The sequence below is a fragment of the Pseudophryne corroboree genome, chromosome 9, assembly GCF_028390025.1.
Source record: "Pseudophryne corroboree isolate aPseCor3 chromosome 9, aPseCor3.hap2, whole genome shotgun sequence".
Lineage (NCBI taxonomy): Eukaryota > Metazoa > Chordata > Amphibia > Anura > Myobatrachidae > Pseudophryne > Pseudophryne corroboree.
Window position 1 is genome coordinate 59,144,338 of NC_086452.1, and position 16,154 is coordinate 59,160,491.

At 51.0% G+C, this 16,154-nt stretch overlaps 1 protein-coding gene across 4 annotated transcripts in view; it reads left to right on the forward strand.

Moving 5' to 3' along the window:
- The window catches only part of LOC134957448 (uncharacterized), a 167,215-nt gene that overhangs the window by 131,664 nt on the left and 19,397 nt on the right, over nt 1–16,154 (forward strand). For all 4 annotated transcript variants that reach the window (XM_063939384.1, XM_063939385.1, XM_063939386.1 and 1 more), the window contains 2 exons: nt 12,303–12,395; nt 14,387–14,582. In XM_063939384.1, coding sequence (XP_063795454.1) covers nt 12,303–12,395; nt 14,387–14,582 — 289 coding nt within the window. The remainder of the gene's footprint in view (nt 1–12,302; nt 12,396–14,386; nt 14,583–16,154) is intronic.

Consider the following 16,154-nt stretch of genomic DNA (forward strand, 5'->3'; position numbering starts at 1 on the left):
TTTTCTCCCCAGACATAAAACCCCTTTTTTGTGGTACCTGGGTTAATGTCAGAAATGTGTAACACATTTTTCATTGCCGAGATCATGCAACGGATGTTCCTAGTGGATTGTGTATATGTCTCAACCTCGTCGACACTGGAGTCAGACTCTGTGTCGACATCTGTGTCTGCCATCTGAGGTAGCGGGCGTTTTTGAGCCCCTGATGGCCTTTGAGACGCCTGGGCAGGCGCGGGCTGAGAAGCCGGCTGTCCCACAGCTGTTACGTCATCCAGCCTTTTATGTAAGGAGTTGACACTGTCGGTTAACACCTTCCACCTATCCATCCACTCTGGTGTCGGCCCCACAGGGGGCGACATCCCATTTATCGGCATCTGCTCCGCCTCCACATAAGCCTCCTCATCAACCATGTCGACACAGCCGTACCGACACACCGCACACACACAGGGAATGCTCTGACTGAGGACAGGACCCCACAAAGTCCTTTGGGGAGACAGAGAGAGAGTATGCCAGCACACACCAGAGCGCTATATAATGCAGGGATTTACACTACCCACAGTGATTTTTCCCTTATAGCTGCTATAATACACAGATTTGCGCCTAAATTTAGTGCCCCCCCTCTCTTTTTAACCCTTTGAGCTTGAAAACTACAGGGGAGAGCCTGGGAAACTGTCTTCCAGCTGCACTGTGAAGAGAAAATGGCGCCAGTGTGCTGAGGGAGATAGCCCCGCCCCTTTTTCGGCAGACTTTCTCCCGGTTTTTATGGATTCTGGCAGGGGTATTTTTCACATATATAGCCTCTAGGACTATATATTGTGATTAATTTGCCAGCCAAGGTGTTAATATTGCTGCTCAGGGCGCCCCCCCCCCCCAGCGCCCTGCACCCATCAGTGACCGGAGTGTGAGGTGTGCATGAGGAGCAATGGCGCACAGCTGCAGTGCTGTGCGCTACCTTGTTGAAGACCGAAGTCTTCTGCCGCCGATTTTCAGGACCATCTTCATGCTTCTTGCTCTGCAAGGGGGACGGCGGCGCGGCTCCGGGACCGAACGATCGAGGTCGGGTCCTGTGTTCGATCCCTCTGGAGCTAATGGTGTCCAGTAGCCTAAGAAGCCCAAACTATCTCCAGTCAGGTAGGTTCGCTTCTTCTCCCCTTAGTCACTCGTAGCAGTGAGTCTGTTGCCAGCAGATCTCACTGAAAATAAAAAACCTAAAATATACTTTCTTTTCTAGGAGCTCAGGAGAGCCCCTAGTGTGCATCCAGCTCAGCCGGGCACAAGATTCTAACTGAGGTCTGGAGGAGGGTCATAGGGGGAGGAGCCAGTGCACACCAGGTAGTCCTAAAGCTTTCTTTAGTTGTGCCCAGTCTCCTGCGGAGCCGCTATTCCCCATGGTCCTTACGGAGTTCCCAGCATCCACTAGGACGTCAGAGAAATATTTGTGAGGAAGCAGCCGGTCTGATACAAACATATTAACTAATCCCCAAAGAAGTTGTGACTGTATTACATATATAAGGAACTATGGGCCTGATACACAGATAGACAAAGTGTTGATGATTGTGTATGCAGTTGTGCGATTTGTTTGCTACTGCGTCTGTATGAAAAGTCCTGCAAACACTTATGGTGCATATGCAAACCCAAGTGTCCAATGGTGTTTACAATTGCGTATTGACAGCGCTGACACTTGAGAAGGGGTTTGTGATCCCTGGGTGTTTCAGGGTGGAGACTTGGAGGTAACCTAAAGTGAGTGGAAATATGGGCTGTTTCCTGGGCATATATATATTGGGTGTGTCACGAGCGTGTGTGGGAAAGCTGCTGCATTTCCATTCGCAAATCCACTGAGGCCATGTTTAGGAGTCTTTGAGGAAACTAGCTACAGTAGACCCTAGGTTACAGCAGATGGTGATAGTGTAACCGATACTGCGTCAGTGTTGAAGCGATTACAATCTCCATCGCAATTGCACAGACCTCAGAGCCTGTAATGGGTGTCTCAGTGCTTTTACATTCCATCGCGTGGTGGGGCACAGAGGGACGGCAGAGATTACCATTTGCATTTATCCGCAACTGTCATTGAGAGAGCGGCTGCGATGGCGGCATCATTACCAACCATCTCTGAGTCCAGCCCTATATTCTGCCAACTTCTCTATGTTATCACGCAAAGTATAGTCAGTCATACACCGATTCCTAATAAATGTGTGATTCACAGTGTAAATGCAAGGGATTCACACACTGCAATTAATATTAAAAGCATACATCAAACCAATATTTGATGTTACCACCCTTTGCTTCAATTCTTCTAGGTACACTTGCACACAGTTTTTGAAGGAACTCGGCAGGGAGGTTGTTCCAAACATATTGGATAACTAACCACAGATCGTCTGTGGATGTAGGCTTGCTCAAATCCTTCTGTCTCTTCATGTAATCCCAGACAGACTCGATGATGCTGAGATCAGGGCTCTGTGGGGGCCATATCATCACTTCCAGGACTCCTTGTTCTTCTTTACACTGAGGCAGGGGCATAAGTTCATACCAGACGCTTGGAAGCCACACACACACACACACACACACACACACACACACACAGACACACACACACACACACACACACCCCCCCCCCCGCCCCCCCCCCCCCCCCCCCCCCCCCCCCCCCCATTGTCCCAAATACTGAAATTTAATGAATGTATGTGCTGTTACAACCTGCATCACTGGGTCTTGGGGGCTGGGGACATGATGACACACTCACACACTGGGTCTTGGACGGTGTGGGGGATGACATGGTGACACACACACTGGAGAGGGAGGGGGCATGGTGATACACACGCTAGGTCATGGGGGTTGGGGACATGGTGACACACACATATTAGGACCTGAGGGGCATAGTGACACACACACACACTGGATCCTGGAGTGGGAGGGTGATATGGTGACCAGTAGCGACTCTTGCCACGGGCAAGCAGGCTTTTTGCCTGGGGCGCCGCTGCCGTGAGGGCGCCAATGCCGCTGCCGTGGCAATAGCTGCCCGCTTCTGTGCTGAGTGGTGCGCCTGATGTCATCGCGCACCGCACGTCATTGTGTGAACGGCCGCAGACGCTAGGGGTCATAATTGACCTCTAGTGTCTGTGCAGTGTGCGGCGCTATGGGAGAGATGTCATGATGTCTCTCCCATAGATCCGAGGAGCGGCGGCTGGAGACGGAGGACAGCAGCAGCAGCAGCGGTCAGGAAGCAGGAGCGGGGCGGGTGACTATTTTTTTTTTAAGCGCCGCTACTAGAGGCACAGCAACAGGGGGCACATCTACTGAGGGCACAGCAACAGGGGGCAAAACTACAGGGGCACAACTACTGAGGGCACAGCAACAGGGGGCACATCTACTGAGGGCACAGCAACAGGGGGCACATCTACTGAGGGCACAGCAACAGGGGGCACATCTACTGAGGGCACAGCAACAGGGGGCACATCTACTGAGGACACAGCAACAGGGGGCACATCTACTGAGGGCACAGCAACAGGGGGGCACATCTACTGAGGGCACAGCAACAGGGGGCACAACTACTGAGGGCACAGCAACAGGGGGGCACATCTACTGAGGGCACAGCAACAGGTGGCACAACTACTGAGGGCACAGCAACGGGGCAAAACTACAGGGGCACAACTACTGAGGGCACAGCAACAGGGGGCAAAACTACAGGGGCACAACTACTGAGGGCACAGCAACAGGGGGCAAAACTACAGGGGCACAACTACTGAGGGCACAGCAACAGGGGGCAAAACTACAGGGGCACAACTACTGAGGGCACAGCAACAGGAGCACAACTACTGAGGGCACAGCAACAGGGGGCAAAACTACAGGGGCACAACTACTGAGGGCACAGCAACAGGGGGCACAACTACTAAGGGCACAGCAACAGGGGGCAGAACTACAGGGGCACAACTACTGAGGGCACAGCAACAGGGGGCAGAACTACAGGGGCACAACTACTGAGGGCACAGCAACAGGGGCACAACTGAGGGCACAGCAACAGGGGGCAAAACTACAGGGGCACAACTACTGAGGGCACAGCAACACGGGGCAAAACTACAGGGGCACAACTACTGAGGGCACAGCAACAGGGGGCAAAACTACAGGGGCACAACTACTGAGGGCACAGCAACAGGGGGCAAAACTACAGGGGCACAACTACTGAGGGCACAGCAACAGGGGGGGCACAACTACTGAGGGCACAGCAATAGGGGGGGACAAAACTACAGGGGCACAGCAACAGGGGGCAAAACTACAGGGGCACAATTACTGAGGGCACAGCTACATGGGGCAAAACTACAGGGAGCACAAGTGTGACCACGCCCCTTCCTTATGAAGCCACACCCCTATTTTTTATGCGCACTTACGGTGTGCACGAACCCTTTTTTACCTTTTTTTTTTTCTTTCTCTCTAACGTCCTAGTGGATGCTGGGGACTCCGTAAGGACCATGGGGAATAGACGGGCTCCGCAGGAGACTGGGCACTCTAAGAAAGAATTAGGACTACTGGTGTGCAGTGCACTGGCTCCTCCCTCTATGCCCCTCCTCCAGACCTCAGTTAGAATCTGTGCCCGGACGGAGCTGGGTGCATTTTAGTGAGCTCTCCTGAGCTTGCTAATAAGAAAGTATTTTTGTTAGGTTTTTTATTTTCAGAGAGCTTCTGCTGGCAACAGACTCTCTGCTACGTGGGACTGAGGGGAGAAAAGCAAACCTACTAACTGCGGCTAGGTTGCGCTTTTTAGGCTACTGGACACCATTAGCTCCAGAGGGTTCGAACACAGGATCTTAACCTTGGTCGTCTTCCCGGAGCCGCGCCGCGCCGCCGTCCCCCTCGCAGAGCCAGAAGACAGAAGCCGGCGGGTGAAGCAAGAAGACGTCAAAATCGGCGGCAGAAGACTCCTGTCTTCATATGAGGTAGCGCACAGCACTGCAGCTGTGCGCCATTGCTCCCACATTACACCCACACACTCCGGTCACTGTAGGGTGCAGGGCGCAGGGGGGGGCGCCCTGGGCAGCAATTGAGTACCTCCTGGCAAAATAGGGCATATATACAGCTGGGCACTGTATATATGCATGAGCCCCCGCCATTATTTTTACACAAAATCGCGGGACAGAAGCCCGCCGCTGAGGGGGCGGGGCTTCTTCCTCAGCACTCACCAGCGCCATTTTCTCTCCACAGCTCCGCTGAGAGGAAGCTCCCCAGGCTCTCCCCTGCAGACTCACGGTAGAAAGAGGGTAAAAAGAGAGGGGGGGCACATAAATTTAGCGCAATAATCACAAATACAGCAGCTACTGGGTAAACACTAAATTACTGTGTAATTCCTGGGTTATATAGCGCTGGGGTGTGTGCTGCCATACTCTCTCTCTGTCTCTCCAAAAGGCCTTGTGGGGGTTCTGTCCTCAAATAGAGCATCCCCTGTGTGTATGGTGTGTCGGTACGATGTGTCGACATGTTTGACGAGGAAGGCTATGTGGAAGCAGAGCAGGTGCAGATGAATGAGGTGTCTCCGCCGACGGCGCCGACACCTGATTGGATGGATATGTGGAAGGTGTTAAATGATAATGTAAACTCCTTGCATAAAAGGTTGGATAAAGCTGAAGCCTTGGGACATTCGGGGTCTCAACCCATGCCTGCTCCTACAGCGCAGAGGCCGTCAGGGTCTCAAAAGCGCCCACTATCCCAAATTGTTGACACAGATATCGACACGGATTCTGATTCCAGTGTCGATGGCGATGATGCAAAATTGCAGCCTAAAATGGCTAAAGCCATCCGCTACATGATTATAGCAATGAAGGATGTATTGCACATATCAGAGGTAAACCCTGTCCCTGACAAGAGGGTTTATATGTTTGGGGAGAAAAAGCAAGAGGTGACTTTTCCCCCTTCACATGAGTTAAATGAGTTATGTGAAAAAGCGTGGGATTCTCCTGATAGGAAAGTGCTGATTTCCAAAAGGTTACTTATGGCGTATCCTTTCCCGCCAACGGACAGGTTACGCTGGGAATCCTACCCTAAGGTAGACAAAGCTTTGACACGCTTATCTAAGAAGGTGGCCCTGCCGTCACAGGATACGGCCTCCCTAAAGGATCCTGCGGATAGGAAGCAGGAAGGTATCCTGAAGTCTGTGTATACACATTCAGGTACTCTACTGAGGCCGGCAATTGCGTCGGCCTGGATGTGTAGTGCTGTAGCAGCATGGACAGATACTCTGTCTGAGGAACTGGATACCTTGGACAAGGATACTATTTTACTGACCCTGGGGCATATAAAAGACGCTGTCCTATATATGAGGGATGCCCAGAGAGACATTTGCCTACTGGGCTCTAGAATAAATGCAATGTCAGTTTCTGCCAGAAGGGTCCTGTGGACTCGGCAATGGACAGCTGATGCAGACTCAAAAAAGCACATGGAGGTTTTACCTTATAAGGGTGAGGAATTGTTTGGGGACGGTCTCTCGGACCTAGTTTCCACAGCTACAGCTGGGAAGTCAAGTTTTTTGCCATATATTCCCTCACAACCTAAGAAAGCACCGCATTATCAAATGCAGTCCTTTTGATCACAAAGAAGCAAGAAAGTTAGAGGTGCGTCCTTTCTTGCCAGAGGCAGGGGTAGAGGAAAGAAGCTGCACCATACAGCTAGTTCCCAGGAACAGAAGTCCTCCCCGGCTTCCACTAAATCCACCGCATGACGCGGGGGCTCCACGGGTGGAGCCAGGAGCGGTGGGGGCGCGTCTCCGTCATTTCAGCCACCAGTGGGTTCGCTCACAGGTGGATCCCTGGGCTATACAGATTGTGTCTCAGGGATACAAGCTGGAATTCGAAGTGATGCCCCCTCACCGTTACCTCAAATCGGCCCTGCCAGCTTCCCACATGGAAAGGGAAGTAGTGTTAGCGGCAATTCACAAATTATATCTCCAGCAGGTGGTGGTAAAGGTTCCCCTCCTTCAACAGGGAAGGGGTTACTATTCCACAATGTTTGTGGTACCGAAACCGGACGGTTCGGTCAGACCCATATTGAATTTAAAATCCCTGAACATTTACCTGAAAAGGTTCAAGTTCAAGATGGAATCGCTCAGAGCGGTCATTGCAAGCCTGGAAGAGGGGGATTTTATGGTGTCTCTGGACATAAAGGATGCTTACCTGCATGTCCCCATTTATCCACCTCATCAGGAGTACCTCAGATTTGTGGTACAGGACTGTTATTACCAATTCCAGACGTTGCCGTTTGGTCTGTCCACGGCTCCGAGAATATTTACCAAGGTAATGGCGGAAATGATGGTGCTCCTACGAAAGCAAGGAGTCACAATTATCCCATACTTGGACGATCTCCTCATAAAGGCGAGGTCCAGGGAGCAGTTGCTGGTCAGCGTAGCACACTCTCAGGAAGTGTTGCAACAGCACGGCTGGATTCTGAATATTCCAAAGTCGCAGCTGATTCCTACGACGCGTCTGCCCTTCCTGGGCATGATTCTGGACACGGACCAGAAGAAGGTGTTTCTCCCGGCGGAGAAGGCTCAGGAGCTCGTGACTCTGGTCAGAGACCTCTTAAAACCAAAACAGGTGTCGGTGCATCACTGCACGCGAGTCCTGGAAAAGATGGTGGCATCATATGAGGCCATTCCCTTCGGCAGGTTCCATGCGAGGATCTTTCAATGGGATCTGTTGGACAAGTGGTCCGGATCGCATCTTCAAATGCATCGGCTGCTCACCCTATCCCCCAGGGCCAGGGTGTCTCTTCTGTGGTGGCTGCAGAGTGCTCACCTTCTCGAGGGCCGCAGATTCGGCATACAGGACTGGGTCCTGGTGACCACGGATGAAAGCCTCCGAGGATGGGGGGCAGTCACTCAGGGAAGAAACTTCCAAGGGCTGTGGTCAAGTCAGGAGACTTGTCTGCATATAAATATCCTTGAACTAAGGGCCATATACAACGCCCTGAGTCAAGCGGAGCCTCTGCTTCACAACCAACCGGTGCTGATTCAGTCAGACAACATCACCGCAGTGGCTCATGTAAACCGCCAGGGCGGCACAAGAAGCAGGGTGGCGATGGCGGAAGCCACCAGAATTCTTCGTTGGGCGGAGAATCACGTGCAAGCACTGTCAGCAGTGTTCATTCCGGGAGTGGACAACTGGGAAGCAGACTTCCTCAGCAGGTACGACCTCCACCCGGGAGAGTGGGGACTTCATCAGGAAGTCTTCACTCAGATTACAAATCGATGGGAACTGCCACAGGTGGACATGATGGCATCCCGCCTCAACAAAAAGCTACAAAGGTATTGCGCCAGGCGATAGCTGTGGATGCTCTAGTAACACCGTGGGTGTTCCAGTCGGTCTATGTGTTTCCTCCTCTTCCTCTCATTCCCAAGGTGCTGAGAATCGTAAGAAAAAGAGGAGTGAGAACAATACTCATTGTTCCAGATTGGCCAAGAAGGACTTGGTACCCGGAACTGCAAGAAATGCTCACAGAGGACCCGTGGCTTCTGCCTCTGAGACAGGATCTGTTGCAACAGGGGCCCTGTCTGTTCCAAGACTTACCGCGGCTGCGTTTGACGGCATGGCGGTTGAACGCCGGATCTTAGCGGAAAAAGGCATTCCGGATGAAGTTATTCCTACGCTGATAAAGGCTAGGAAGGACGTGACAGCAAAACATTATCACCGTATATGGCGAAAATATGTTGCTTGGTGTGAGGCCAGGAAGTACCCTACAGAGGAATTCCAGCTGGGCCGGTTCCTACACTTCCTACAGTCAGGAGTGACTATGGGCTTAAAATTAGGATCCATAAAGGTCCAGATTTCGGCCCTATCCATTTTCTTTCAAAAGGAACTGGCTTCACTTCCTGAGGTTCAGACGTTTGTAAAGGGAGTGCTGCATATTCAGCCCCCTTTTGTGCCACCAGTGGCACCTTGGGATCTTATCGTGGTGTTGGGTTTCCTGAAATCTCACTGGTTTGAGCCACTTAAGACCGTGGAGCTAAAGTATCTCACGTGGAAAGTGGTCATGCTATTGGCCTTAGCTTCGGCTAGGCGTGTGTCAGAATTGGCGGCTTTGTCATGTAAAAGCCCCTATCTGGTTTTCCATATGGACAGGGCAGAATTACGGACTCGTCCGCAATTTCTGCCGAAGGTGGTGTCATCTTTTCATTTGAACCAACCTATTGTGGTGGCTGCGGCTACTCGTGACTTGGAGGATTCCAAGTTACTTGATGTAGTCAGGGCTTTGAAGATTTATGTAGCCAGAACGGCTGGAGTCAGGAAAACTGACTCGCTGTTTATCCTGTATGCATCCAACAAGCTGGGTGCTCCTGCTTCAAAGCAAACTATTGCTCGCTGGATCTGTAACACGATTCAGCAGGCTCATTCGGCGGCTGGATTGCCGCATCCAAAATCAGTAAAAGCCCATTCCACAAGGAAAGTGGGCTCTTCTTGGGCGTCTCGGCATTACAGCTTTGCCGAGCAGCTACTTGGTCGGGTTAAAACACTTTTGCAAAATTCTACAAGTTTGATACCCTGGCTGAGGAGGACCTTGTGTTTGCCCATTCGGTGCTGCAAAGTCATCCGCACTCTCCCGCCCGTTTGGGAGCTTTGGTATAATCCCCATGGTCCTTACGGAGTCCCCAGCATCCACTAGGACGTTAGAGAAAATAAGATTTTACTCACCGGTAAATCTATTTCTCGTAGTCCGTAGTGGATGCTGGGCGCCCGTCCCAAGTGCGGACTTTTTCTGCAATACTTGTATATAGTTATTGCTTAAATAAGGGTTATGTTATGTTGCATCAGGTTGTCTGATGCTCTGTTGTTTTTCATACTGTTAACTGGGTATGTTATCACAAGTTATACGGTGTGATTGGTGTGGCTGGTATGAGTCTTACCCTGGATTCCAAAATCCTTTCCTTGTAATGTCAGCTCTTCCGGGCACAGTTTCCTTAACTAAGGTCTGGAGGAGGGGCATAGAGGGAGGAGCCAGTGCACACCAGTAGTCCTAATTCTTTCTTAGAGTGCCCAGTCTCCTGCGGAGCCCGTCTATTCCCCATGGTCCTTACGGAGTCCCCAGCATCCACTACGGACTACGAGAAATAGATTTACCGGTGAGTAAAATCTTATTTTTTTGGGGGGGGAGTGGGGGATGCGTGCCAAAGGAAACTTTCGCCCTGGGCGCCACAAGGTCTAAAACCGGCCCTGATGGTGACCCACACACACTGGATCCTGGAGTAGGGGGGCATGGTGATCCACACACACTGGGGCTTGGGGAGGAGGCACATATTGACACATACTACGGCCTGTGGGGGAATGATGACATGGGAGAGCGAAGGGAGAAAGCTGTACAGCAATTAGTATTATGAAGCTGGGGCAGAGCAGCACTGTAGGGGGGGAGCTCATCACAGGGAGTGCAGCATGTGCAGAGGAGGAGCTGCACCCCCTTTGGAAACAGAGCAGGGTCCTCAGAGTTCAGCATGTATGCCGCCGCGGCTAGATGCGGGTCCCTGAGAGCAGGCACTTCCTCCTCCCTTCCCTCCCCACTGATAGGCAGCTGCATTGGGGGGAAAGATGAGAGGCGGGCAGGGTAAGCTATCATGGCTGGAGCCCACCCCCACTCTCCGGCACTTGCAGCCCTTGCCCCGCCTACATCACTCCCCCACATGCAGACACCAATCACCAAGGTGTTAGTGCATGTAATATGATCAACGGGATCGTGCCTCTCCCCTCAACTGCATCCTGCCTCTCCCGGTTCCTACTGCCCTCCTTGTCTCTAAAATCGAGACAGCGCAGCGGTGCTGCTGCTGATCTCTGTTATAAAAATAAAAAAAGTGCCAGAAATAACATGGGAGAGGAGGGGGGCACCCTGGATCAGCCAATGGTTGCTCTAGCAAGGCTGTCAGCGAGCGGACTCACTGCCGGCAAACCCCTTTCACTGAGGGCTGCTCCTCACCACACAGCCTGTTGTGACTGCCGCACAGTGGATGAAGTATTGAGAGGCAATGGAGAAGGTGCCCCCTTCACAACAGGAGCCCGGTGGCAACCGACTCCATTGTCTCTGGCACTTCCACCAGTGCGCTGAAGATAGTTCTTAATGACGTTGGCTGTATGTTTGAGGTCGTTGTCTTGTTGCAGAATAAATTTGGAGCCAATCAGATGCCTCCCTGAAGGTATTGCATGATGGATAAGTACCTGCCTCTATTTCTCAGCATTGAGGACACCATTAATCCTGACCAACTTCCCAACTCCATTTGCTGAAATGCAGCCCCAGACTTGCAAGGAACCTCCACCATGCTTCACTGTTGCCTGCAGACACTCATTATTGTACCGCTCTCCAACCCTTTGGAGAACAAAATGCCTTTAATGTCATTAAGAACTATCTTCAGCATAAAGAAGAATAAGGAGTCCTGAAAGTGATGATATGGCCTCCACAGTTTTAAATATTTGGCTGTAACAGAAGGCAGTTTGTTTGACGAAGGGCTGGAGAGCAGTACAATAATGGATGTCTGCAGGCAACAGTGAAGCATGGTGGAGGTTCCTTGCAGGTTTGAGGCTGCATTTAGGAAATGGAGTTGGGAAATTGGTCAGGATTTAATGGTGTCCTCAATGTTGAGAAATACAGGCAGGTACTTATCTATCATGCAAAACCATCAGGGAGGCGTCTGACTGGCTCCAAATGTATTCTGCAGCAGGGCAACAACCCCAAACATACAGCCAATGTCATTAAGAACTATTATCAGCGTAAAGAAAAACAAGGAGTCCTGGAAGTAATGATATGGCCTCCACAGAGCCCTGATCTCAACAGAAGTATTTGAGCAAGCCTACATCCACAATCAGGAAGAGGCATTCGCAACTCCCTGTCGAATTCATTTAAAAACTGCGTGTAAGTGTACCTAGAAGAATTAATGCTGTTTTGAAAGCAGAGGGTGGTCACACCAAATATTGACTTCATGTAGATTTATCTTCTGTTCACTCACTTTGCATTTTGTTAATTGATAAAAATAAACTATTAACACTTCTATTTTTTCAAAGCATTCTTACTTTCCATTATTTTTTCCACGACTGCCTAAAACTTCTGCACGGTACTATACTGTAGCCTATTGGTTCACTAGGGACTAGTTACATCACTGAGAGACATCACTCCAGTGAATTGATAGGCTGCTTCCCAAGTGACGTCATTAGGCCCTAGTACATTGAATTCTTGTGAACATTGCTTCAGCCCACAGAATGGCTGGCTGCACCCTATGTAAGCGACAGGTGTATTTTCTATGATTGCTGTGTGAGCGGATAAGTACTAATGAGTGTTCTGCGGCTCTGCAGGTGATACACACCCAAAGGAAGGGGATGAGTTGTATTGTATCTGCCGTCAGCTCCAGCATCCAACATGGCTACTTCATCTTTGGAGAACAAGAGGTATATAGCAGCTTCATGTATTCCTTCCTCAGTAGCAGATCTTGCCACGGGCAAGCAGGACTTTTGCCCGGGGCGCCGCCATCCGGAGGGCGCCGCACCACAGCAAGATCCGCTGCTGCTGTGCCCCCCGCTGCCGCTGTGAAGGGAAACTAGACGCTACACGTCTAGTTTCCCTTCGTGGAGAGGACCTTTTCTGTAATGATGTGCGGTGCGCGTTGACGTCATCGCGCACCGCACAGCAAAGGTCCTCTCCACGAATAGAACTAGACGTGTAGCGTCTAGTTTTCCTTCGTGGAGAGGACCTTTGCTGTGCCGTGCGCGATGACGTCATCGCGCACCGCACATCATCTCAGCGGCGCTACTACTGTACAGGGGGCGTAACTGACCACGCCCCCTGTATGAAGCCACGCCCCCTATTGCCGCCCGGGGCGCAAAAAGACCCTGAGCCGGCCCTGTCCTTCCTGCAGAGACAGAAAGTGATAGAACATGGTCTGGTAGGAGGACCGGGGCTCCTCATATAGGATTCACCACCACCCAGATAAAGGTTTAGAGGGAACCATGTCACAATAAGTAAATTGTGTTATGAACTATAGGTTAGAGGGGAATACACACTAACTCAGATACTTTATACCATGGTTTCCCAAACTCCATCCCAAAAGCACCCTAACAGTCCAGGGTTTAAGGATTTCCATGCTTGTGCACAGATGGTATAATCATACTGACTGAGGTACTAATTGACTCACCTGTACTTAATCAGGGATATCCCTAAAACCTGGTCTGTTGGGATGCCTTGTAGACCGAGTTTTGGAACCACTGCTTTATACACATACTACAAAATGTGGGCGTATAGGTAGTTGATGGAAGTATAACTTATTATAGTTCTGCATAACTTAAAGTCCCAGGTATAGACGAGGAGCATAATGTTCTCACTTGGGCAAATTGGGGTTCATTAAACTCCATCCCCAGTTCTCTCAAGAAATAAGTAACTGATTTGTTTATGACACACCCCTGCCCTGCAATGACACACCCCTTTTATGACATGCCACACCCCTTTTAACATCTAGAAACTAGGATTGTGTATTCCTTACCATATGTGGCAATAATTCTGCCTCAGTATGTTTACAGTGAGATTCCAAGAGAGCAGTGCCCCCAACTGACTGATCTCGGCACTACATCTCTCAGAATTAGGGGTCTATTTATTAAAATTATTTTTACTAAAATAATGTAAAAAGGGTGTGAAAAGACCCTTTTTCACATTATTTTAGTATCACCTGAATGTAGAGAGCTGAGCGGGGACCCAGCAGAGTGATCAGCTATGTGTGTCCGATGGACACACAAGCTGATCACCGTGTAAAAATGAAAAACAAAAAACAAAAAACCCCATACTCACCTGTCCAGGGAGCCGGTGTCCGCTGCTCTGGTGAGTGCTGCCGGGCGCCGGGTCCCTCATGTGCTGCAAAGTGACCCCGGTGCAGTAAAGCGACGCTGCAAAGCGGCAGCGCACTTTACAGCACCAGGGGTCACCGCAGCGCACAGGATCAGGCGCCCGGCAGGAACAGCGCGGACCGGCTCCCTGGACAGGTTAGTATATTGATCTTCTGGGGGATGGGGGGTCCTTGGCGCACGGGGGTAGTCGCAATGGGAGGGAAGTCGACCGGGCAGCGGCGATGTCGGCGGGGGCGGCACATGCGCAGCAGGACATCGAGGTATTTTTTCAGAAAAATACCCCGATGATGCTGCGCAGTGTCATCGCAGGGACAGAGCTTGACCGCAAGCTCTGTCCCTGCATGCGATAATTGATACATCCCTGCGATGTAATCAATTATCCCAGTGCGAGTTGGGGCGATTTATCACCTGTCATCCGCATCCTGGATGCGGATGGTGATAAATAGGCTCCTTAGTGTTTAGTTGAATAGTGATTTAGTTATCAGCAAGCACACAGATCTGGGATAGTACATTTATTATTCATTTGAACACTTTCGCACTCTCAGGCAATATTCAGCAACGTCTCTCCTAAAGAAGATATGCTCCTACTGCTGCGGTTCTACCATTGGCCGGGGGGCAGCGCAGCCTGGGCTCCATGGCAGCAGAGGAAGAGCCTCCAGCCATTACTAGCCAGTGAGGAGTGGGCTGCGGCTTGGACAGTTGTCAGACTCACCAGACCAGCATCACATGACCCAGGAGCAGGTAAGTCAGTGACTAGTCATAGTGCAACCAATCACTTCATTGCATATCTCCTATATAATAGCCCAGATCTGTGACTCTGTGCCTGTGTGTCTAACGCTTTGGCTGCTGTGTGTTCCCAGAGCAGGATTAACAATGGGGCTGATGGAGCTGCAGCTCCAGGTCCACACTCCAAAACAGGCCCACTGCATCTGCAGCAACATACCCTCCAACAATCTACACATAAAATTGCTACAAATTCGAAAAGGGCGTGGCCACGGGTAAAGTGGCGTGGCCACACCCCTTTTCCTATACTTTCAATGGAAGGTTGGAGAGCCAAAAATCTGTAAAGACCATAAAAAAAAGGTATGCAGAATGACAGCTTATGACATGGGGGCTAATTCAGACCTGATCGCTGCTGTATGTTTTCGCACAGCGGGCGATCAGGTCTGAACTGCGCCTGCCGGGGCATGCCAGAGATGCTATCAGCATCTCAGACCAGTGTCAATCAGGCAGAGGCGTTCGCTGGGCCAGAGAGGGCGGGCCGGCGGCGTTGGGCCACCATTTTGGGGGCGCGGTCCAGGCAGCGCAGGTGTGCCCAGACCGCGCGGGGGGCGGGCCGCAGCCACTGCGACCCAGAGAGTGATGGGTAGTTCCCTGCCAGCGCACAGGAGCTGCGTTGGTAGGGAGCTACTCCTCCGGTACAAAAGCATCGCCGCTGCGCAATGCTATTATACCTGTGCAGCGGGGAAAGGGCCAGATATGCGGGGTGGACTAGCCCTGCGCTGGGCGCCCCCCCCCCCCCCGTATGTCAGGGTGGATAATCGTAGCCGTGCAAAATTTTGCACAGCTACGATCAGGTCTGAATTAGGCCCGTTGTCCGATCTATATTATAATTTCCTGCTGCTGGCGGTGGAACTATGTGGGTTTATGTAATAGCTTCCAATTTCATGGAAGCAGCGAGACGCTACATTTAAAGCGGCAACCAGTTATAAGGGTGATTCAACCTTAGAACTGATTTAAATTTGGCTGCAATCTCACTAACATCCCGCTGCTTCTGTGAAATTGGAAGCTCTTACATAAAGCCCTATGTCTGTGAACTCTGGCTCTGTAAATCCAGACTCACTGAGCGCACTTCGGGAATTCATGTAATTCCGCTATCTTGTATGTAGTGTTGGAAATGATGTGTGTGCAGGTGTTGATATTATATAGGCACACACCAGCGGATGACTTAAACTATCAACAGTCCAGTTACTTGGCGAAGCCGTACTCAGTGTTACATGCACACTGCTGATGAAGCTCACTCTGCGTTTCATACAGCTCACCAGGCAGTGAGTGTATGCTGCAAACGGGTAGCGGTGCAGAGATGCTGGAACAGCTATATAGCAGATATTGAACAGGTCTCTCATAGGAGCTAAGCAGGAGACTTCTATCTCCCACCATGTCACTCTACACACAGTAAAGACAAGGTGGCTCCTGCACATGGTCAGTTGCGATCTTGGTGGCCATCTTGGGAAAGGGCATGAGTCCTCACTGGAGGACAGGAAGACCGGAGTCTGCGCAGTAGCATACTCCTCTTTCAATAGTATGAGTGGA